General features: G+C 42.0%; 1 protein-coding gene across 5 annotated transcripts; it reads right to left on the bottom strand.

Moving 5' to 3' along the window:
- Nucleotides 1–202: 202 nt before the first annotated feature.
- LOC105020256 (protein phosphatase 1H) lies at nucleotides 203–20,380 on the bottom strand. 5 transcript variants are annotated; one of them, XM_010887120.4, is made up of 10 exons: nucleotides 19,870–20,380; nucleotides 17,862–18,027; nucleotides 14,011–14,367; nucleotides 11,601–11,713; nucleotides 11,066–11,150; nucleotides 10,663–10,781; nucleotides 7,044–7,116; nucleotides 5,116–5,223; nucleotides 4,054–4,205; nucleotides 203–3,833 (listed from the first exon to the last, which is right to left on the bottom strand). In XM_010887120.4, exons 1-10 carry the CDS (start codon nucleotides 20,097–20,099, stop codon nucleotides 3,686–3,688), a joined length of 1,551 nt encoding a protein of 516 aa, XP_010885422.2. In that variant the 5' UTR covers nucleotides 20,100–20,380; the 3' UTR covers nucleotides 203–3,685. The 5 variants fall into 5 exon arrangements, with proteins under 5 accessions (XP_010885422.2, XP_010885425.2, XP_019898614.2 ...); XM_010887123.4 differs by having other exon boundaries at nucleotides 7,053–7,116; XM_020043055.3 differs by having other exon boundaries at nucleotides 204–3,833; nucleotides 17,859–18,027.
- Nucleotides 20,381–24,312: the final 3,932 nt, after the last annotated feature.

Genomic DNA, 24,312 nt, shown 5'->3' with positions numbered 1-24,312 from the left:
TTTTTTGCTTAGTGAAATCCTTGTGGATTTCTTGTTTATCAGTTCGTCTGGTTGCCATTTCATTAAGTGTAATTGTTTATTTTCTATGCTGTAATTAATTTGTGTAATTAATTTGCCAAAAGAGAAAAAACCCCACACAAAAACAAAGTTGAAGATGAATTTTACTGACAGGATTTTCTTTCTTAAAATATTCTATAGATACTGGGATAATATCATTACCGTGAATTCTTTTGGCAACAATAATCGTGTTGTGAAAACCAGATATCGTGACAGCCCTAGTTGGCATGTTGGTCTTTCTATCCAAGGCAGTGGGAATGCAAACAGCAAAGGCATCGATTTGTTTTTGCCACTGCCATTTTAATGCCACTTCGGATAGATTGGCCTAGTCCTTGATTGGACTGAAATTTAATTATTTCTGGAACTATTGAGTTTTGGGCCAAGCTGCTAACAGTCTCCAGTAAAGCAAGAGTATGTCTTCCCTAGTGTGGCGTGGATAAAAGAATGATGTTAAATTCATCCATGTATTTATTTTTATTCTTGCAAAAGAAAACACTGAAGGTAAAGTCATCATTGCACATTTATAAACATACAATAAACATTTAAAAATATGATTTTACTTCCTTTAATTTACAAATGTACATCTCACATTCACTAAGAAGAAACAGTTGGGTAAAAGAATTGACATCAGTCCAAAATGACCATTAATATCAACGTCTACCAGTGTTTCATTGGTCTCCTTTCAAACCGTGTACTTTGTACACGGAGATATACAGAAAGACATTCTACAGTCTTTCAATCACCACTGAACGACCTCCATTCCAGTCCCTTGAATGGTAAGTCCCATTGATATGTGTGGGTTTGAGTAACAGAACCAGGTAACACCCGTTTGTGCTTGTAACCAACTCAGTTTTCAAATTCAATGTACGCTACAGCACATGGTGTGCAATGACTCACAGAGGAGTCAGATGAACCACAGTCAAATATGCTACCAGGCCAGTTTGAACATATCTACTGCTCCAGTGTCAAATCTATTATGACCTTCTGTGTCTGACCATTGAACAACTCTAAATGTACAAATGACAATATCAAAAGGTCCACTGTCTTCTGCAATGTATAGACTCCAGTACAACGGTTATTTCTCCTTCCAAACTACCAAAACCTGAGTTGACATCTATGCAAAAGTTGTGAGTGGCACAGTTATAACGCAAAAATAAATACATCATTCTTTCTTCATCTTCATGTAGTAGGAAAGGCTAACATGTGAACTATGCATTCACAAATACCACGTAGTTAAGGATAAACAACCAATTCAGTGTTACAGCTTATACAGTACTTAAACAGTCATTCTGGATGTTTGGGGATAAATACAATACTGCATATCTCAATTTCATTCTTTACGTGTGAGATTGCTTTCTTTGAAACCCCCTTGAAAACAATACAAAAAGAAAGGAGATGGTCATCTGTGGTTCAGAGGATTTGTGAAACGACCAAAACAATTAATATACCTTTTCAGGACCACTCATACATAGAATGCTATTTGCTTTTGCTAAAACTGTCCACTAAATGGCATTTTCTTTCTTTAAAACCATACAACAACAATTACATTTAGCACATTGTGATGGGATGGCAAATAGCCTATAGCGGTTGCAGTATAGAGCCAGAAACAGAAATGTTGCTAGTTTGAATCCCCAAAAGACCATTTAAAAATGCTTGAACCCTCAAACAAGGCTCTTAAAGATGCAGTCTCTTTTGTGAATAACAAACCATAATTTTTTTAACTCCCATTATGGCTGAATATCTTGTTTATATGTACATAATCTATTAGCAGAATCACTGTCATACTTCAGTTCAGTCATGAAATTCCAAGTTTGAAAGCAAGAGATTGTACACATACAGACATGTGACAAATTAAAGGATAAACCTGAATAATTGAATAGAGGAACATAACCAATGCAGATGTTTCCATACAGGTGAACTGCATGATGCAATGAAGCAATTAACATCACATTCTCTGAGGCATTTATAAAATTACTGAGCTGGCCCAGTTGACCTTGAATTTGGATCAAGAGGGCAAAAGGATCTAAGGACCTTTGAAGAGGGTTCATTATTGGGTCTCATCCTGGATGACAATCCCGGAGGAATCACTGAATGGTTTGGCGAGTGTGAAAATGATCTGCATCATATGCCATTTCCTTTGCTGTCACCAGGATTCAACCAAATTTAACACCTATGAGAGATTGTGTTAGACAACGCTCTCCACCACCATCATTAAAACACCAAATGAGGGAACATGTTTTGGAAGAATGGAGTCCCATCCCTCCAGAAGAGTCCCAGAGACTCGTAGAATCTATGCCAAGGCGCACTGGAGCTGTTCTGACGACTTGTGATGGCCCAACAGCTTACCGAGACACTTTATGTTGGTTTTTCGTATAATTTGTCAACCGTCTGTATATATATGACAGTTCCTGTTTTTCAAGAAATTCTGGCACGACAGCGCCACTTTCAAAAACAAATTGCATCTAACTTTATATGCTAATGTACATCGCCTTGGTTAAAAGTGTTTGCTAGGTGTCAAAAATATATAGTTTTAGAGTCTTAGAGCAATAAATATATTAGAACATGAATGACTTTAATGTTGATAATGTCACAAAATGTAACATGGTAAGTAAAATTTATAATAATTTGCAATATGACAAAAATGTGGATGACTGCCACTGAATTGAAGGACCAATTGGGAAAATACATCAGTAAAAAGAAATCCTCCCTTACAATTCTGGAAAATGCAATACATATAGAATGGCACTTACTGAAGTGGCAATAATGGTGTAAGCGAACACACTTAAACCACAATGCATCTCATACCTAATAACATCCTCCAGTCAGAGCTGCTAAGCAACAACAGCATCCTCCAGTCTGAGCTGCTAAGCAACAACAGCATCCTCCAGTCTGAGCTACGATCCCCTCCATCTCCACATCTTTCCCAGACAACACAGCATTACAGTACAGGCAAACAAATACCAGCCTTGATAACTGGGTTATAAAAGGGTGGGGTTTGAAGCAATCGATGCATCCTAAAATGTTTATACAGCTTCAGACTTTGTTCATGTCATTCATTCCACGATGATGGTAGAGTTCTATGCATGTTAAGTGGCAGAAAAACCAATACTAAGCCACAGTAAACCATTGCACCTTGCTCAGTCAGATTGTCAATAACACATCACTATCTACCTTTATTCCATAGGCTACATCAACATACTGAAAGATTTGACCTTTACATATTTCAGTTTCCTTTTCAGTTGAGATTAGGAATATGATTTGGAACACGACATCGAATGTATACAACCATATACCGTCGGCAATTTATTACTGTACTTCAGGAAAGGACTCCTCCGAAGCCACACCGTGCAGCAAAGCAGGAAACGGCTACACTGGTCAGCTCACACCAGCAGCACGTGACTGTGACCTCAGGTCATATGAAAAAGGTACATACCACAGAACGTAAGCTCATCCCTGCATAAGGAAAATGGGGAAACTGTTACACCTTCAAGGGTTTGTTTCAAGTAGCCTACAGCACTGGGAAGAAGTGTTGAATGGAGGAAGAGTGAGACAACGCTTTCAAAAGGAGAGGTGTGCCGTACTGTCGGTTAAGGAGGGAGCCGGCTCCATTCCGGGCCTGAGCGTAGTCCTAGGGCTGACGGTTGCCGTACATCAGTGGGATGATGTAACAGGAGATGTCATCTCCAGATCCCAGCCTGTCATTAGTGATCCTCCAGCCTCTGTCCCTCAGTACTCCCCGCGCTCTCATCACAAGATCCTGAGCAGCCATGGTGTACCTGGTCATAGACACAATGTGGAGCAGAGTTATGGAAACAATGGTCCACTGCTGTTAGCTCTGCCCTGCCCAGCGCCGTTAGCTCTGCCCTGCCTTCTCTGGAAGATGTTGATTGCTCAACATACAGTAGAACATCAAAAAATGCCAGAGGGTTGGATGTGGAATGAAGGAAGGATTTCATTATTTTCCCAACAGTTGGGGCCTGTTGTTAACCAGCCTACCTGTGTAAGTCATCCGGGTCGCAGTTGGCCAGGAAGGTGGAGACTGATTCATTAACTTCTTTGTTTGACAGGACATCCCAGAGGCCATCGGTTCCCATCACCAGGACATCGTCAGCGCCATGCTCATACTGGTTCAGGTTGTACACAATCACCTGGGCAGAACAACAGCAAATGGGGTTGTCACAACAACAACATTGCGAGCTCCAGGCTCGCACTGAGACAATAGACTTTCCCCAGGAACGAACAACAGGATCTTGTTCAGGAGGACACAGTATACCAAAAAATAAATAAACAGTAACACTGAAAACACCTCCCTGTAATACCTATTTCTACTCCCTGCCTTTGTCCTACCTAAGTAGTAATAAGTTATTGGGTTTGTTAATTGATTTTTATTACAGAAGAAGAATCTCAAAGTGCATGTACAAGTGTTACTATAAATCAGCTCAGAAAACAACAAGGTTAGGATTTACTCCATGACACCATATTCACAATCCATATGGATATGGATTTATTTTGAGGTTCCAGTCCGTTAATGGAACTACATAAGATTCTAGAATAAGATCTCTGTAGGTCTGAAATCAGAGATAAGATGGATTGAACATGACAAAGTGGGTGCTACCAAATGCATAACCTCATCTTTTGCATTATGTGGTTTCATAACATTGAACAGTGTAGAATCAGAATCATTCAGCAATTCACAGCACAGAAACAAAAAGGGTTTTGGAAGAAAGAGGGAATCTTCAACGTAGCTAAAATGTTATGGAAGACAGATGAACACTGACCAAGTGAGCGGCAGAATTTCTTTGAAACATCGAACGATTCAGCAAATGGTCTGTGTGACGGATGAGTCGTAAACCACCAGCGCCAAACTGGAAAACCTTCTCCAGGAACCAACCAGGACCTTTTGGGAATACCTAATGCTGCATTGCTTTCCCCCCCAAGCTACTAGATCATAACCAGATCTAAATAGGTGAATTCCAAAGTATAAATGATGGAATTATGTGTATCTATGGGGAGAATGTTGCCAGGACGGTCCTGCCCTTGTGACACAATAGGATTTACCTCTGGACAACAGGACAGAAAAGGCTTGATGTAGATGTTGGAGTCGTGGACTTTGAGATCGTGGTCACCAAGGCCCCGGGTCACTCCAATGGTGGCCATCACTCTGGCCTGATGACCAGTTGGAAAAACAACAGCTATTATACAGTTTCAAACTATTATAAACCTCTTTTGTTTGTGCAAGAAACCGTTTTAACAGTATACTATATACAGTATACTATATACTGAACTCTTCACATCCACAAATCCACAGACATAATCCACAGACATAATATACAGTTAGGTAAACAAATATTTGGACAGACAATTTTTATAATTTTGTCTCTCTACGCCACCACAACGGATTTGAAAATGAAACAACAGATACAATTGACTTTCAGCCTTAATTCAAGCGATTGTATGAAAATATTGTATGAAAAGTTCAGGAATTGCAACCATTTCCATACACAGTCCCCTTATTTTAGAGGCTCAAATGTAATTGGACAAATTAACACAATCATAAATGTTACTTTTTAATACTTTGTCGAGAATCCTTTGCAGGCAGTGACTGCTTTAAGTCTGGTACGCATGGACAACACCTAACGCGGGATTTGCTCCGGTGATGCTTTCACCGGCATTTACTGCAGCGGTCTTCAGTTGATGTTTGTTGGTCTTTCTGCCTTAAGTTTTAAGTGAGTGAAATGCATGCTTGATTGGGTTGAGATCAGGTCATTGACTCCGCCATTGCAGAATATTTCACTTCTTTGCCTTAAAAAAACCCTAGGTTGCTTTTGCAGTATGTTTTGGGTCATTGTCCATCAGTAAAGTGAAGCGCCGTCCAATCAAATTCACTGAATTTGGCTGAATCTGAGCAGACAATACATCCCTGTGCATCATCCGGATGCTTCTGTCTTTTGTCACATCATCAATAAACACTAGTGACCCAGTGCCATTGGAAGCCATGCATGCCCATGCCATCACACTGCCTCCACCATGTTTTACAGATGTGGTACGCTTTGAATCATGAGCCGTTCCAAGCCTTCTCCATAAATTTATTTCATTCTGATACAGGTTGATCTTAGATTAATCGGTCAAAAGAATGCGGTTCCAGAACTGGGCCGGCTTTTTTAGAAATGTTTTGGTCTAATCTGGCCTTTCTATTCTTGAGGCTTATGAATGGTTCTCACCTTGTGGTGAACCCTCTGTATTTCCTCTCATTAGGTCTCCTCTTTATTGTAGACTTGGATAATGATATGCCTACCTCCTGGAGTTTTCTTCACTTGGCTGGATGTTGTGAAGGGGTTGTTCTTTACCATGAAAAGGATCCTACGATCATCCACCACTGTTGTGTTCTGTGGACATCCGGGCCTTTGTGTGTTGCAGAGCTCACCAGTGCGTTCCAGTTTTCTCAGAATGTACCAAAACTGATTTGGCCACTTCTAATGTTCATGCTATCTCTCTGATGATTTTTTTGCAGCCTAAGGATGGCCTGTTTCACTTGCATTGTGAGCTCCTTCGACCGCATGTTGTGGGTTCACAGCAACAGCTTCGGAATGCAAATGCCACACCTGAAACCAACTCCAGACCTTTCACCTGCTTAATTGATTAAGAAATAACAAAGGAATAGCCCACACCTGTCCATGAAACAGCTCGAATCAACTGTCCAATTACTTTTGGTCCCTTGAAATAGAGGAGGCTACATATTAAAGAGCTGTAATTACTGAACCCTTTTAATTACTGGTCCAATTTGGATGTAAATACCCTCAAATGAAAGCAGACTGCACTTTAAGCTCATAATCATTATTTAACTGTAACTTGAATATAATTTGGTTAACAGCCAAAATAACAAAACGTGTGTTAGTGTCCAACAATTCCTGGACCTAACTGCATATATACGTACACACAGACATACACGCACACGCATGCACGCACTACCTCTCTCTATCACTCACACACATAACCTTTTTCCCTTCGCCATAGACTAGGGGGAACCTCAGGTCCTCATCTTGAATGGTTTTATATGCCCTGTGTGGGGAGTGGAGAGAACATAATGGGCAATAAAGCATTACACACTGTTAGATGATCTTAAGTAGAACTATGACTTGAAAGGGAAGACAGAAGTAGAGTGGGAAAAAGGGAAAGAAGTGGTGCGATGAGGAGAGATGAGAGAGGGCAGTGAATTCACCTCAGAACAAGGGAAGCATCTTTTTTATTATGCTTGAGTTCATGTGGCTTTCCTTTTTCTGCTTTACAACAGACCAGGGAGCCATTCTAGATCTACAGAGCCACAGTCAGCAATGCTTTCTTTTCCTGCAGATCCACAAGCCTGCATACAATTCGGTTACATGGGAACATTAGCCGATAATCCCCAGAATCCTGATATTTACCACTGACATCATACAAATATAGTCCTGAACAAACATGCAATGTAGGCCTAGCTATTTAGACTATTTGTACTCCTAAGAAAAAAATTCAATAAGGAAAAATATTAAATAAGATAGGCTTCTATGGAATATTCTATAGGTTTGTTAAACAGACAGAAGTAGTCCAGGTGCTGGTCATAAAATTAGAATATCATCAAAAAGTTGATTTATTTCAGTAATTCCATTCAAAAAGTGAAACTTGTATAATGTATACATTCATTTCACACATACTGATATATTTCAAGTGTTTATTTCTTTTAATTTTGATGATTAGAACTGACAACTAATGAAAACCCCAAATTCAGTATCTCAGAAAATTTGAATATTGTGAAAAGGTTCAATATTGAAGACACCTGGTGCCACACCCTAATCAGCTAATTAACCCAAAACACCTGCAAAGGCCTTTAAATGGTCTCTCAGTCTAGAGGGAAGACTGCTGACTTGACAGCTGTCCAAAAGACGACCATTGACACCTTGCACAAGGAGGGCAAGACACAAAAGGTCATAGCTAAAGAGGCTGGCTGTTCACAGAGCTCTGTGTCCAAGCACATTAATAGAGAGGCGAAGGGAAGGAAAAGATGTGGTAGAAAAAAAGTGTACAAGCAATAGGGATAACCGCACCCTGGAGAGGATTGTGAAACAAACCCATTAAAAAATGTGGGGGAGATTCACAAAGAGTGGACTGCAGCTGGAGTCAGTGCTTCAAGAACCACCACGCACAGACATATGCAAGACATCGGTTTCAGCTGTCGCATTCTTTGTGTCAAGCCACTCTTGAACAAGACAGCGTCAGAAGCGTCTCGCCTGGGCTAAAGACAAAAAGAACTGGACTGCTGCTGAGTTATGTTCTCTGATGAAAGTAAATTTTGTATTTCCTTTGGAAATCAAGGTCCCAGAGTCTGGAGGAAGAGAGGAGAGGCACAGAATCCACTTTGCTTGAAGTCCAGTGTAAAGTTTCCACAGTCAGTGATGGTTTGGGGTGCCATGTCATCTGCTGGTGTTGGTCCACTGTGTTTTCTGAGGTCCAAGGTCAACGCAGCCGTCTACCAGGAAGTTTTAGAGCACTTCATGCTTCCTGCTGCTGACCATCTTTAGGGAGATGCAGATTTCATTTTCCAACAGGAAAATTGGCACCTGCACACAGTGCCAAAGCTACCAGTACCTGGTTTAAGGACCATGGTATCCCTGTTCTTAATTGGCCAGCAAACTCACCTGACCTTAACCCAATAGAAAATCTATGGGGTATTGTGAAGAGGAAGATGCGATACGCCAGACCCAACAATGCAGAAGAGCTGAAGGTCACTATCAGAGCAACCTGGGCTCTCATAAGACCTGAGCAGTGCCACAGACTGATCGACTCCATGCCACGCCGCATTGCTGCAGTAATTCAGGCAAAAGAAGCCCCAACTAAGTATTGAGTGCTGTACATGCTCATACTTTTCATGTTCATACTTTTCATGTTCAACATTTCTAAAAATCCTTTTTTTGCATGGGTCTTAAGTAATATTCTAATTTTCTGAGATACTGAATTTGGGATTTTCATTAGTTGTCAGTTATAATCATCACAATTAAAAGAAATAAACATTTGAATATATCAGTCTGTGTGTAATGAATTCATTGAATATACAAGTTTCACTTTTTGAATGGAATTACTGAAATAAATCTACTTTTTGATGATATTCTAATTTTATGACCAGCACCTGTATATCTTATCCAGCTGGTGTTTTCCTGCAGAAGTCATAGTGTATGTTTACAGCTGCCTAAGAAGCTCTCCCATGGGTGCCGTGGCCTCTGTTTGTTGCTGCTGAAATATTAATGAATGGGGGGGGCTGATATGAACGGCTGCTTACTACTGCGACTGAGACACGAGCAGTGGTGCAGTAGTACAACACAGGAGTAGAAACACGTCACAATCTATGAATAGAGCAACACCATCATTCTTTTTTCTAATACTGTACGTTTACTGTGACTGATACAGAACACATAGCATCCACGGCAATAGCTGTAAACAGGCTGACAGATTACTGTTCATCTCTCGCCTCGTCCGGACTCGTACCAAACCTTCAGGAAGCAGCTCACCGAGGAGAAACGGCACTGTGAACATCAAACAGCCTTTTCAAAACGGCTCACGTTTCATCCTGAAGGTCAATCTCTTTCTGATCATTCTGCATTCGAAACGACAGTCATTAGTGATTAGAGTGAACTGATGCACGTATGGAAAAATGTGCGCACACGTGGCCTGCGCGCCAACGGTTTCCAAATCGACGCTGACGTGACGTTGATGCAACCCGGCAACCATCCTATAATGATCAGAAACGCAGATATTTTCAACGGTCGTAAGAAGGATTTCTGACAAGCGCACCAGTCAAATGCATGTTTGCCGGAGAAGCTGTGCAGATCTTGCGCTGATAACAAACAGTAATTGTGATGTCTCAGCAGTTTCAATGAAATACACTACAATACATAACAGTAATATTACGAAAACATTGCGGAAAAACTATAACTTTCTCTCACTGTCTTCCTCACATGTTCCAATCAGATTTAAAGATCGGTGTATCAATATCGTTACCGTCCTAGCCTGTGGTGTTTTCTGCCTCCACACACGAGGCCTGCTTCCACACAGTAGGTCAACTAGACCTCCATTACCCCATTAAGGACACTGTCAGGCTGCTTCTGTTTCCTCAGCCTGCCCCACAGCCCAGCCTCCTTCTCTGCAGCACCCCCTCTCTATCCTCCCCCGTTTCTCTCCCACTCCACAGTTAGCCTTCAACTCCTTTAAAGAACCGGAAGGAAGAGTGTCGGTAGACGCTGAATAACAACTAGGTACAAATCATTAATCACATCAACACACTGCAGAAACGGGCAAAACTGCCAACCACAGACACGCATGCGCACACACAATGGTGAATTATGTTGGAGGCGCACAACACAATAGATTTGATACTTGGTATGAATAAAGATAACAGGGGGACAGAGGAAAGGACATTGTATATAATGTACAGTGGATAAGGAGAATAAGGAGCGGGATAAGGAGAATAGGATCAAAGGCCTAAATACATACAACAATGGTTGACTGAGAAAATGGCAAGACAGCGAATGCTCTCTAAAAAATGTGAAGGCTCGACTGCGGTAGATGAACGGTACTGACCATCCATTCATGGTGAAATCTCTGTAGAGCATCTTCTTGCCCACTTCCTTCCTCTGTACTCTCCTGGGGAACTCCAGATGGGTGAACTCTCCTCCCAGGAGGTGAGGCTGCATGAATCCCTGCTCAAAAAAAAATACGTTCTATCCTTAGAAAGGGCCACATCGCCTAACAGTCAAAGCAATTTGTCAGACATTTTGAATAGGTCCCTGAGCCGCAAAAGAAAAAACACCCAATAAGAGAGTCTTATGACATTGTGTGGCATCCCAAACTAACCTTTTGTCTAGTGAGAGTGGATTCAAGGCATCTTGATTGTTAATCATAGCCGGTTGTATATAGCTACTTATTGTGGATGTATATACTGTAGTATGTCTGGTTTCGATCTTAGAAATGGTTCTCTTCTCACCAGGAACTGCAGTCGTTGTCTCTCGGACTCAGGGGTGAACTCTGTAGACATGGGTAGCACCTGGCCATCCCGTAAAATGATCGCCCTGGGGACACCCACAAAACAAGTCAAACCGATAAACTTCCTAATTTAAACAGAATGGTGCAAGTCCCCAAATGGGCTACATTCTGCCGGAAAACCAACATAAGAAGAAATCCCACGTCCTCAGCGGACACCCGCCTAGAACATAACCCCCCGTTCTCTGCTACAGCTACCAGTTTGAATGGCAGATATATTCAAAGACTGCACGTACGCAGTTGCAGAACTGGACTTGGCTGGTTTGACTTTGAGCATATGGTCATGTCTCCAGGGTGTGTGCAGCAAACTGTCAGTGGACCGGAGATGTATTTAGACTGGCTCTTTCATTGTACTCTACATACTCTGGCGCATTCAAAGAATACAGGCTGCACTCACACGACAGTTAATCACGTTCAAACGAATGTACGCATCAGACGAGCATGCACGCACACGCACGCACGCGCACGCACACACGCACCTGCTGTCGCCCGCGTTCCCCACGTAGAGCTTTCCCAGCAGGTACACCACACACAGGGCAGTGCATCCTCCGGTAATATCGTACACCTGCTTCTCTCTCTCGATCTGGGCGTCCTGTCCGGAAGGGACAATAAAGGATCGGGACAAATTCAGGAATCTAATAAAATCTAAACAAAAGACGGAAGGATGTGGTACTAACACAAAATCTATGAAAAAAGCCATGTTTTGGGCAAAGAGCGTTCCAACAAAGCGCGCAATTAACATTCTAATGAAAGCAAACCTCAGACCATGCCTTGGAAAACAGCTCGAAAAGGTTGTAAGAACTCAAACCGCGGGTCGGTACAATGTGAAACAGTGGAAATCATGGAAATGGATGGATCTGTCAGGGGGCTGGGACAAGATGAACTCTACCGGAGCTGTGGGCAGGAGGAATGTTTCCTTGGACTAAGAAGTGCCCGGTTTGGCCCTTAACCCAAGGCCGTTATTCTACCTGCATTAATATGGGTCTCACAATGTACTCTTTTGCATCTCTGAAAATTTGTCTCATTGCATTTGATCTACTCAGAACAGGTTTGTAGCATGTTGTATTTGAGAGTGATATTGGTCTCACTCTCCCAGTGGCCAGCTCATTATGTACACCAACATGGAACGGAGTTGGACCCCTTTGCCTCAAGTACAGGCGGTTCTTAGCGCTTGGATTCTCCATGGCATTAGAAACATTCCACACGGATGTTGGTCCATGCTGACATCACACAATACATTTACTAGAGGTTTTTGGTTTGTCACAACATTTTCTATAAACCCTAAATACTGTCATGTGAAAAACACAGGAGGGTTGTTATTTCTGATACTGGAAATGACTCATCTGGCACCGACAATCATACAACGCTAAAAGTCTCTTACCTAACACATTGTCTATAACCCATTACTTATTGCCTATTCAAACGCTTAAATCGACCAGTAACTGAATCCAAAGTAACACCCGAGGGCTTATCCGTGTTTATTCACTCCCCTGTAAAGGGTTTAATAAGCAATGTGTGTGTGTGTTTTGGTGTGTGCTTTGGTGTGTGCAGAAGGTGTCTGAATTAGAGAAAGATGTTGTTTCTCTTCTGAGCCCTCTGCCTGACTGCTGTTTGGCCATCTGATGACTGTGGTGTGAACAATGAACAACAGATGGGGTAGCTTCAGGTCACTGCCAAAGCTAGGAAAAACTAACAGCTCTTGCTTGAAAAACATGACTTAAATAATAGATGAAAGGCCAAAATAAAATCGATAAGAGATCTAACAATGTTCAGGATCAATGCACTTCTAAAGTTATATGTTGCTCCTGGCTGGTTAAGCCTCAGAATGTGGCCTTAGCCTCACCCAATGTCAAAGCTGAATTAGAGGAAGCGTGTGTCAGAAAGATTTAATTTACATGTGAAGGAGTTCAGGATGGGAGACTAGAGACACTAGAGATGGCATTGCCATCTAGAGGCTGAATAAAGAATACCATCTCAGACTACAGAAACACATTACATTTATTATTATAAATCAATTCTATGAACAACACCACAAAAACAAGCGGTTGGTAACTGACAAATTTTCTGCTTGGAATTTGAATGTGGTGCATAAACCCCCATCACATGTGGAAAGGGCAATTAAAAAAAAGTAGATATTCAGATTTTGTGTTGCTGATATTTCCACACTATGAAGTCTGAAATAACATTATTGAATGGTATGCCTCTACCAGCTTTGCATATCTGGATTTGGGTAGGTTCTCCCAAACTTACATGAGATATTTCAGGCATTTTTATATCAATAAATGTAATCAATAGTGTTTTACAGTTGTTATTTTAATACAGTTATTTTCACCTGGTTATTGTGGGCTACGGTGTGTAAATGAAGCCGGAAAAACTAGGCCTATACAGCTTGGAAAAAAATAAATAACAAATAAATAAGAGACCACTGCACCTTTTTCCCTTTCCATAAAAGTAAAAAAAAAAAAAGGTTTGAGTGAGGAACAGAAGCATTCAATTTGCAGTGGTCTCTTAATTTTAACCCTTTTGTTCCTCACTCAAAACTTTCCTTTTTGACTTTTTTGGAAAGAAAAAAAAAAAAGTTGCAGTGGTCTCTTCATTTTTTCCGTGAACATTCTGAAAGAGGGTGGTGACTTTCTATACCCACTGTTTATGTATAAAATGAGCACAGTGTTGCATGAGACATTGTGCAAGGAAGCGGTCGCTATCTGGAAGAGGTCTTTGTTAAGTAGTAACATGCAGTTAGTAGACTAAGACCATATACTCATACATGTTTAACAGTGCACTAGACTCTGGATGAAACCTGGATGTGATTATGGAAAAATACCCATATCGCAAATTCAACCGGGAAAGACTTCTAATGAAAGCAACCTTGACACAGCAGGCACTCACCATCTCCTTGAAGGCATTCTCTATGGCTCCTATTACCAAGCTCTCGTGCTGTATCTTCTTCTCTATGAAGAACCTTTGGGGTGGAGGGGTACAGGGGGACCCGGGAGCACCAGCAGCCCCGTGGAGAGATGCGGCTCGGGCCAGGGCAACCCGGTGGGTCCCGGGGGTCATGGTAACGTCAGACTCTTCACCAAATACAGTGGGCGGTAAAACATCATGGTTCCTTAGGACTTCGAAGACAGACTGAAGCTGCTCGACTATGTGGTGATGGAGGAGCTTGGAGGCCATTACTGCAGCCCCAGAGCCGGCGTGGCCATCGAACAACGCCCAGTAGTGGAATACTAGACCCTCTGAGTCCTGTGGGGTTGTAAGGGAGGGTGGGACAAATTGAAGGATCCTTCCACAAACAGAAAGACTTTTACATCCCTTAAAAAAGCTGGGAATATTAAAGGAAGAATTAATATACACTGAACAAAATTAGAAGCGCAACACTTTTGTTTTTGCCCCCATTTATTATGAGCTGAACTCAAAGATCTAAGACTTTCTCTATGTACACAAAAGGCATATTTCTCTCAAATATTGTTCACAAATCTGTCTAAATCTGAGTTAGTGAACCCTTCTCCTTTGGCGATATATGCCACACCTGAGAGGTGGATGGATTATCAAGATGCTAATTAGACAGCATGATTATTGCACAGGTGTGCCTTAGGCTGGCCACAATAAAAGGCTACTCTAAAATGTGCAGTTTCATCACACAGCACAATGCCACAGATGTCCCAAGTTTTAAGGGAGCTTGCAATTGGCATGCTGACAGCAGGAATGTCCACCAGAGCTGTTGCCTATGAATTGAATGTTCATTTCTCTAACATAAGCCATCTCCAAAGGCTTTTCAGAGAATTTGGCAGTACATCCAACCGGCCTCACAACCGCAGACCATGTGTAACCACACCAGCCCAGGACCTCCACATCCAGCATCTTCACCTCCAAGATCATCTGATACCAACCACCCGGACAGCTGCTGCTACAATCGGTTTCCATAACCAAAGAAATTCTGCACAAACTGTCAGAAACCGTCTCAGGGAAGCTCATCTTCATGCTTGTCTCGACCTGACTGCAGTTCATCGTTGTAACTGACTTAAGTGGGCAAATGCTCACATTTGATGGCGTCTGGCACTGGAGAGGTGTTATCTTCACAGATGAATCCCGGTTTTCACTGTACAGGGCAGATGGCAGACAGCGTGTCTGGCGTCGTGTGGGTGAGCGGTTTGCTGATATCAACGTTGTGGATCGAGTGGCCCATGGGGGCGGTTGGGTTATGGTATGGGCAGGCGTGTGTTATGGATAACGAACACAGGTGCATTTTATTGATGGCATTTTGAATGGGCAGAGATAGAGTGACGAGATCTTGAGGCCCATTGGTGTTCCATTCATCCACGACCATCACCTCATGTTGCAAGTATCTATACACAATTCCTAGAAGCTGAAAACATCCCAGTTCTTGCATGGCCAGAATACTAACCAGACATGTCCCTCACTGAGCATGTTTGGGATGCTCTGGATTGGCGTATACAACAGCGTGTTCCAGGTCCTGCAACTTCGCACAGCCATTGAAGAGGAGCGGACCAACATTCCACAGGCCCCAATCAACAACCTGATCAACTCTATGCAAAGGAGATGTGTTGCACTGCGTGAGGCAAATGGTGGTCACACCAGATACTGACTGGTTTTCGGACCCCCCGGACCATATGTTGCTCCAAAACCTGTATATATTGTTCAGCATTAATGGTGCCTTCACAGATGTGCAAGTTACCAATACCATGTGCACTAATGCACCCCCATACCATCACGGATGTTGGCTTTTGAACTGTGTGCTGATAACAAGCCAGATGGTCCATCTCCTCTTTAGTCCGGAGGATGCGGTGTCCATGATTCCCAAAAATAATTTCAAATCTTGATTCATCAGACCACAGAACAGTTTCCCACTTGGCACCTTAAATGAGGTCGGGCCCAGAGAGGGCGGCGGCAGTTCTGGATCTTGTTTATATATGATTTTTTCTTTGCATGGTAGAGTTTTAACTTGCATTTGTGGATGTTCACAGACAATGGTTTTCGGAAGTGTTCCTGAGCCCTTGCAGTGATGTCCACTACAGAATCATGTCATTTTAATGCCTGAGGACCCAGAGAGATTTATCTGGATTTTCTGAATCTTTAAATGGTATTATGTATTGTAGATGATGAGACCCCCAAATTCTACGCAATTTTACATTGAGAAACATTATTCTTTAACTTGCTGCACTATTTGTCTGCAGTCTTTCACAGAGTGGTGAACTCCTACCCATCTTCACTCATCCTCTCTGGGATACTCTTTTTATACCCAGTCATGTTACAGACCTGTTGCCAATTAACTTAATTAGTTGTGAGCTATCCCACCAGGGTTTTCTTTGCACTACACAACTTTTAGAGTCTTTTGCTGCCCTTGTCCCAACTTTTTTGAAACAAGTTGCTGGCATAACATTTATTTTTAAAGAAACAATAACATTTCTCATTTTCAACATTTGATATGTACCATTTTGCACATTTTCTGTTGAATTTAGGGTTTAAATGATTTGCACATCATAGCATTCATTTTACACAGCGTCCCAACTTTTTTTTGGAAACCAGGTTGCAGAAGTTTTCACAGAGTGAGACAAGTCCAGACTGACTGTAAAGAATAAACATCAGTGGGGCAGGGTGTTTAACACACACACACACACACACACACACACACACACACACACACACACACACACACACACACACACACACACACACACACACACACACACACACACACACACACACACACACACACACACACACACACACACACACACACACACACACACACACACACACACACACACACACACACAGTGTGTTCAATTTGACACATTTCCCTGGGTTTGGCAGGTGGGAGCATGTCAGATTAATATGCTAAATGTAATTCCCACATTATTCTCATGGTGTTTAATCACATTTACATCCTTCATTAAGGAACAGCTTTCTAAATGGGTTATCTAAATATAATTAAAATGGCCTGCTTGTAGCTATATGTAGTCTATAGAACCATCCTGTGTGTGTGTTTCTGCTCCAGAGCCAAACCAGAAACCAGTGTTTGTCCCTTCAGGGGCTTCATAAGAGGATCAGTGAACAGTAGACACATTGAGCTCTACTTAATAAACGCCCCCATTCATTCGTTAATGCCAGTGTTCCAATGCTATCATTAGACATCAGTATACCACCTCGGAGCAAAAGAGTCCACAAGTGGGAGTGAAAGAGGCACTTGAACCACAAATGTCCCCTGCTGAAGAACCATAAAGGTTGTTGAGTTCACCCAAACACTGTGTGTGTGTGTGTGTGTGTGTGTCTATGCACAGATTTTCCTAACCAAGTGGGGACCAGAAAGGCCAGCATGGACAGCAAAGCAAGACAACTGTGACCTTGTGGGGACATTTAGCCAGTTCTCGTGAGAATAAAGTCCTTAGGTTTAGGGTAGGTTTAGTATATAGTCCCAACAAGGACAGTAAAAAATTAAAAATGAATAAACGTGTGTCCACTGTGGATAACAACACCGGGGAACCAAGGCGCCAGTCCGACCAGTCAAACCAAATCACCAACCAGCACTCTCCGCAAACCTGATTAGCTTAATGGGCGGCACAGAAACCAAAATCTACCGAAGGTAAGCATAGCCCACTGGTCAACAGCATAGACTACTGAAAAGAGATTGGTGGATCTGTTTGTGTTAAAATATATATATATATATTTTTTAAAGACATGAAAGAAAGGGATAAAGACACGCTCTCTCTCACCACCTTGACGTCCCTCAGGCCAAGTCCCTCTCCGTTGGGCAGTGACGAGCGTCTCTTGGTAGTGGGGGTCTTACTGGGTGTGCTGGAACCTCCTGGCCTCTTCCTGACCACCAGCACCTCACAGCATGCCTGGTCCTCATTCAGGGCACTTTTACCCGCGTTGATCACCCTGCACATTCCAAACCAACAGGATTAGCTAGGCAGCAGAGGAAAGCCTTGTGTGTGTCTGGTTCTCTCGGTGCCGTTGCAGTGTTTGCCTGTATCGTCACCTCACTGAATACATTAGAAAGCCCCTAGCACAAGACAGGTCTGAGGTAAGAAAAAGATGCTGTTCGACTCCCAGTTCATGTGTTGTAATTTGTCATCTGTCTGTGTTTTCCCATTGTTATAAACATTCATAAAGAAACTACAGTACCACCATATTAACTAAAGACTGTTTTGTCTCAGTTAGTTTTAGCTAGCTTGCTAATGGTATACTACATCTCAAGTCAAAATCAATCAGCATGATGACCATAGGTTGTCATACTAATTATTTCCCTTTAAAATTCTATCATGTTTCCAAGCCACAGGGATGCATTAGTAACCATCGAAAATGCATCAAGTAGAATGCTTTGTTCTGAAACAAACAAAACAATGAATAAGGAGATGCTCTAGCAGATGGTAGCACTGTCTTTTGTCTTTTTTCTTTCAAACTTTCATCCATCTTGAAAAACTGCAGTTTAAAGTCCTTGGTAGACTTTAAATATTGATTATCAGTCAGAAATGTGCAGACTTGGCCTGCTTTGCAGATAGGGGTCATGGATTGAGACTAACAGGTAGAAGAGAGATATGAGTTGAGACAGAACGGTGGACAGAAATGAAGAAGGTGGAGGTGAGTTGAGACAGAATGGTAGGGGAGGGGGGTTGAGGTGGACAGGTAGAAGAGGGAGGTGAGTTGAGACACATGTAGGAGGAGGTGAATTGAGACAGACAGGTAAGAGGGACTTCATTTTATTAGAAGTGTAAAATAAATGCATGCAAGATAGTGAGAGAGAAAAAGAGAAAATAAAAGAGAAAGGAGTGAGGAAGAGAGATGGAGAAAGAGAATCCCCAATTACATGATGCAAAACTTTAATGTCCTAGTAACTCAATGAAGTGCCCAGAAACAGAAATCTGTATACCTGTATGAAAAAGAAAGACATCCTAGAGCAGTGTTATTTATGCAGCAAAAAGACTGTAGTCCATTGCTGCTGTGTGGGTTTATTCAGTGTATTGATTGCCGAGTATTCACACTGTGATGACTTAAATGCATGAATGCTGAAATTCTCAGGAGACTCTTCTTTGATAATGTGCATTAGTGTATCATCGAGGGCTATAACAAAACGGGCAATACATTTGGGGTAGGAAATTGGATGACGTAATCGAGTGAGCACAGACCTGGTCCCGTTAATGTTAGTTTCTGAAGAACGGTAAACCTGTCTGGAACACGTTGATCAGTGCACCCGTCGTATTTAAATAGACTAAACAGACTATTGTGTCAAACAACTGCCATTATAGTGTACATTTTAGACTAACGGCGCAAAATGTAAATATTTTTGTTTCTAAACTCTAAACGCACAGGCCTAAACACTATATTATATTGATAAGCATGTCTATAAAAAGGTTCGTCTCTAGCCACCTACTATTCATGCTTCTTTACAGAGAGGGGCAGAAATAGGTCAGTGACATAAAACGCTCAAGGATGCCATAAATACAAATTTACAGACGTCATCCTATACCGTTTCTCTCTACCACTTTCTGTTGTCGTACGAATAACAGCTTTGACTGTGACGAGACATCTATCATGCAAAGGCAACGCATAAAGGTTATGTGCGTGGAACGTAATGGAGTGGCGTTACTGTTTTCAGAAGAATTATGCGGGTGTTGAGGCAGCGAGGTCTATGCACATTCTGATGCTGTCAATCTGGCAAGAAAACTCATTAAGAAAGGGTTGACAAGACATGGAAGATGGGCGTATGTGTTGGCTACTTACTCTGCGTAACCAGTTGCCCACGGCAATCTCTTCGTCTCTTTGAGGATGAGAATCGGACGCGCTATGTGATCCGCAGAACACTCGATTTCATCCGAGGACAGTCCTAGGAACTCAGGTCTCATGTAGGGGAATTTCAGTGGCAAATCTGACGCAGATTGGTCAACGTTTGCGCCACCATCCATGACGCCACCCATGAAATTGGCTACAGCAGATTTAACCCGCGTGAACATGTTCGTGCCGCGTCGTGTGTCGCTGCGGTACCTTGCTTCAGCGCGACTCCCCTTCCCTGAATTTCCCCCCAGCTCGGCAACGCGTTTCGACGACAGTGCGCTGATGCAAAAAAACACCTCTTCCTCCAATTCAGCATAACATTTAGAAAATACAACTACAGCCCTCTCGTGTACGCGGAAATACACTTCGCGATTAGTGGAGTCATGTGACTTTCAAGATTCAGGATTTGGTCGCGAGGGCCACCGCGCAAACACTGAGCTGCTTAAGGGTTGATTGACAGCAAGGGTCAAAGGTAACCCTTATACCTTCAGTCGGTAGCTTGAGTTTTATAGACCAAGTATATACAACCAACAGATGACCTGGACGTTGGTCCGCCAATTCCAACATGGGCAACTCCCCTGTCCCTAAGTGCAGAAGCCTTTGGGGAATGGGTCAGAATGCTAGGCTGTGGTTGTTCCCTACATAAATGTTCCTGAAAACACTGATGCCCATTCTAAATCAATATAGTGAGAAACAATCCATAGCCCTGTTGACTTCAAAAACAAAAACATGTTATCTCATTCTGTGATTAATGTAAATTCCTAAAACAACGTTTGAGTTTGATTTGGCAAGATGAGCCAGAGTTGGAAAGACTGCCTCAGCTCAGCCTGGAGACCAGCCTGTGGAAGGGCTCTGAACTAGGTTTTGTCTTAGTGCATGTCTCCATCTTCTGGTGGAACATTTTCAAATGGAGACCACATGAAGTACTTTATTTTTCCTTCAAAATTCACTCCTTCAATCATAAGTCCTTCTAAAAACAGGAGATTAACCTCATAAATGAATTACATTGAACATTTTCCATTACGTTGACAAATTGATATAGTAGGAGACAAAAAGCCAGGGATTTTAGACCAGTTGGGTGTGACCAATATGAGTGCCATATATTGCAGTGTTAACAAATGGAAAATGGTTTGTTGTTTTTGTTAAAACTCACAATCATTTAATAAGCTACATACATGACCATCTACCCAATTTATAGAAACGTGTGAATGTTATAGACAATACCAGCCAGTAGATGGAGCCATTACACAGACAGAAAGATCATAATAATACATATTTTGGGTGACCAGCTTGTCAACAGGTTTTCAAAGTTTTCCCTTTAAGGAAAGGCTTATTTCACATTCAAATATTTTGTGTGGCACTTTAGTAACTCTGTGGGATAATATTGTGCGATACACCCTTATACCAAGGTGTCCAAACCAGTGAGGTAGGCGCTTCTTGGACAATGCCCTACCCTGAGCTGGTTTGGCCAAGCAGACTAAGAGCTGGTCACATGACCAGAACCCTTCGACAGGTCCAGGTGACATGTATGTGTAATTGAGGAGCCATAAACTGATTGTAGGTCCATAGAGAGAACAGTCCACACCACTGCTCTCTCTGTTTTAATAGGCTAGAAGTAGTTATCCCTTATTTTTTCCTCTAAACCAATGATTGATTTGTGAGTTGGAGCTTTTTAGCTGAAGAGACATCAGATGGATGATCATGTGATGAGACTGAACCCACACCCAACTGCATCCTGTGACATTCGAGATGCAAGATGTGTTTTGGACAGTGTTAAAGTCTGACATGAATACCTCCGGCACCCCCCCCCGGACAGGTGAGTTAGGAAGTGGTCTGACATCTTGGAGGGGTAAAGTGGGGGTGTCCCATACTGAGCCCATAGTTAGTTGACTTACACGGCAGTGCATCCACGAGTGAACTGGCTATCAGTGCAGTCAAGGTTTTTCTGTCTTATATGGTCACACTCTGATCTTATAATCTCTCTGAAACCCTCTTCAGATGATGCTGCATGTCCTTGCTTATTAAGGTACGTATGTGGGAATGAGATAATTAAGAAAACAAGATGGAATGCAAGGGTCTACAGAGTGAATAGGAGAACTGGGTGGGAGTGCTAGGCTGTTATGACCTTATGATAGTTTATTTGTTCTTTGTCAAAGTTCCTTCAACAATTTGAGGATGTGTTTGTTTCCCTGTTCATTCATACATGTGAAAACCAGTAGGTCCATGTAACAAATACCAAATATAAACCATCCGTTCAGCTTTGTCTACTGGTCTGGTTATGGAAAAATCTTTTTCTGGAGCCATTTCTCTGACAGTGTCTGCTAGCCCTAAAGCCCCTGCCCCTCCCTCCTGCCCCTCACACATCCTTTGGCCGATGACCCCTTCTAACAGTTACAATTCTTATTGGTGTCCATAAAACTGTTGGATACACAGAACATGAGGAAGACAAAATAAAGTAAGGTATGACATATGTAATTGAACATTCAAACGTCAGTAACAGCAGACGGGAACTAATAGTGGAAGGCCAACTTGTGGAGACATCTATATAGAGGGAGTAGCAGTAGTGGGTCATTGTGGGTCGGTCCTATAGGTTAGGGGAGCCGTGGTTTGACAATGACTCGAAAGGGAGTGTGTGGCATGTGTGTGTTTTGTCAGTATACGTGTGTGTTCATATTGTGTATGGTGAGTGCAGGAGAGAGTGTGGGCAAAGTCAAGTGTGTGTGTGTACACTGTTCAAATGTACGTATATTTGATACTTGAGGAATAGTGAAAAAATCTCCAAGCCTGCCGTTCGGTGGTAATTATAACTGGCTTGTATTGCTGGAGTTTTTTGAAAATGTTTAAGGCCTTTCTCAGGGATTGCTCTAGAAATCTTTTATGAAAAAAGGGTGGACGTGATTCCTACGCTAACTTGAAAGAAGTTGGGTATTTGGCCTAGAGGTATCAAATCCATTTCTGCATCCAAGAGGCCACCAAGCCCAATGTAGTAACAATACTACATTGTCAGCAAATTGGGATGGACTGACATTCACTATCTGATTGACACTACTCCAAGAAAATGTACCGTTTCCTTCCTTGCCCGCATGTAATCTCATCTGTGACGGTAGAGTTAGTTTTGTTGTTGGATGCCTTTACCCATTATATGACAAGGAAATTGCTGAGGGTTATAGAAAAGGGAGGGATTTACAGTAGCACATTACTCACAAATAACTCCCTCTTGTCCTGATATAATTTCATATTCATATTTAAGGAACCATGGTGAGACTTTGCTTGTGAGGACCTGCATGTTAACACTATCTGTTTCTTCACCCAATAAGTCAAACAGGCCATGACAACGACATTCCAGTAAAACATTGCTCATATCCCACACATACAATGTTACAATTCACAATCAAGGAACTATATGTAACGCTACCTATGAGCATCAGTATGTCAACACCTTATCCTTCCACAATACAAACATGCTATGACAGTGACTTCCAATATGAGTAACTCAGAATCTCCTCTCCATTTTATATATGTAACTCTAGGAAAATCCCTTCCAGGAGAATCCCCTCTCCATTTTATATATGTAACTCCAGGAGAATCCAGGAGAATCCCCTCACCATTTTATGTATGTAACTCCAGGAGAATCCAGGAGAATCCCCTCCAGGAGAATCCCCTCTCCATTTTATATATGTAACTCCAGGAGAATCCAGGAGAATCCCCTCCAGGAGAATCCCTTCTCCATTTTATATATGTAACTCCAGGAGAATCCAGGAGAATCCCCTCCAGGAGAATCCCCTCTCCATTTTAGCTGCCCTCATGTTTTCTGGGAACATGGGGAGAGACCACACAGATGTGACGACAATACAGTATATCTTACTTTCATCAGAAACAGGAATTCCCTCAGAAGTTCAAGGAGGATCCCTGGTTCTCCATTCTGGATGACTGCACTTAAACACAAAGCTGCAGATGTTTGCATCATTGTGCAGCTGAGATTGAAGATGTTTTAAGAAGCTGAGATGCGGTGACATGCTGTATGGAAAACTTTGTTCAATAAATCTTTTTTTTTCTTGTCATTGAAAACATTTGAATGACAGCAATTATTATCAGAGCAAAATAGGGGAACCCTTTTTTGTTTCCTTTTATGGCAGTTTGCCTCATCAAAGCCTTCAAAGGAGAACTCATGATGCACTCATTTTAAATACCCCAGTGACCACAGACACATTTCTCTAAAGTTCTGATTTAAGATGACATTTTAATAAAAGTGCTAATTCAGTTTGCTCTTTAAAATCTTCCCTATTTTTCAGTGGACTACATCAAGTTATAGTCAAGTTATACATAGCAACCAATATAATCCTTTGTTTGAGACCAGTTTTGTCTATTAAATGATCTCATGCATGTAAAAAA

The sequence above is a fragment of the Esox lucius genome, chromosome 23 (assembly GCF_011004845.1).
Source record: "Esox lucius isolate fEsoLuc1 chromosome 23, fEsoLuc1.pri, whole genome shotgun sequence".
In the NCBI taxonomy this organism is placed as follows: domain Eukaryota; kingdom Metazoa; phylum Chordata; class Actinopteri; order Esociformes; family Esocidae; genus Esox; species Esox lucius.
The sequence above is the reverse complement of the archived record's forward strand: the minus strand, read 5'-3'. Positions and strand labels throughout refer to the sequence as shown.

Excerpts from the sequence above, each read along its gene's own strand:
- LOC105020256 (XM_020043055.3), bottom strand. The coding sequence starts at position 20,099 with ATGTTCACGCGGGTTAAATCTGCTGTAGCCAATTTCATGGGTGGCGTC. Across the intron at positions 18,028-19,869 it reads TGGGCAACTGGTTACGCAGA|GGTGATCAACGCGGGTAAAA; the intron begins GTAAGTAGCCAA and ends TGGAATGTGCAG. Across the intron at positions 10,782-11,065 it reads GACAACGACTGCAGTTCCTG|GGATTCATGCAGCCTCACCT; the intron begins GTGAGAAGAGAA and ends TTTTTTGAGCAG.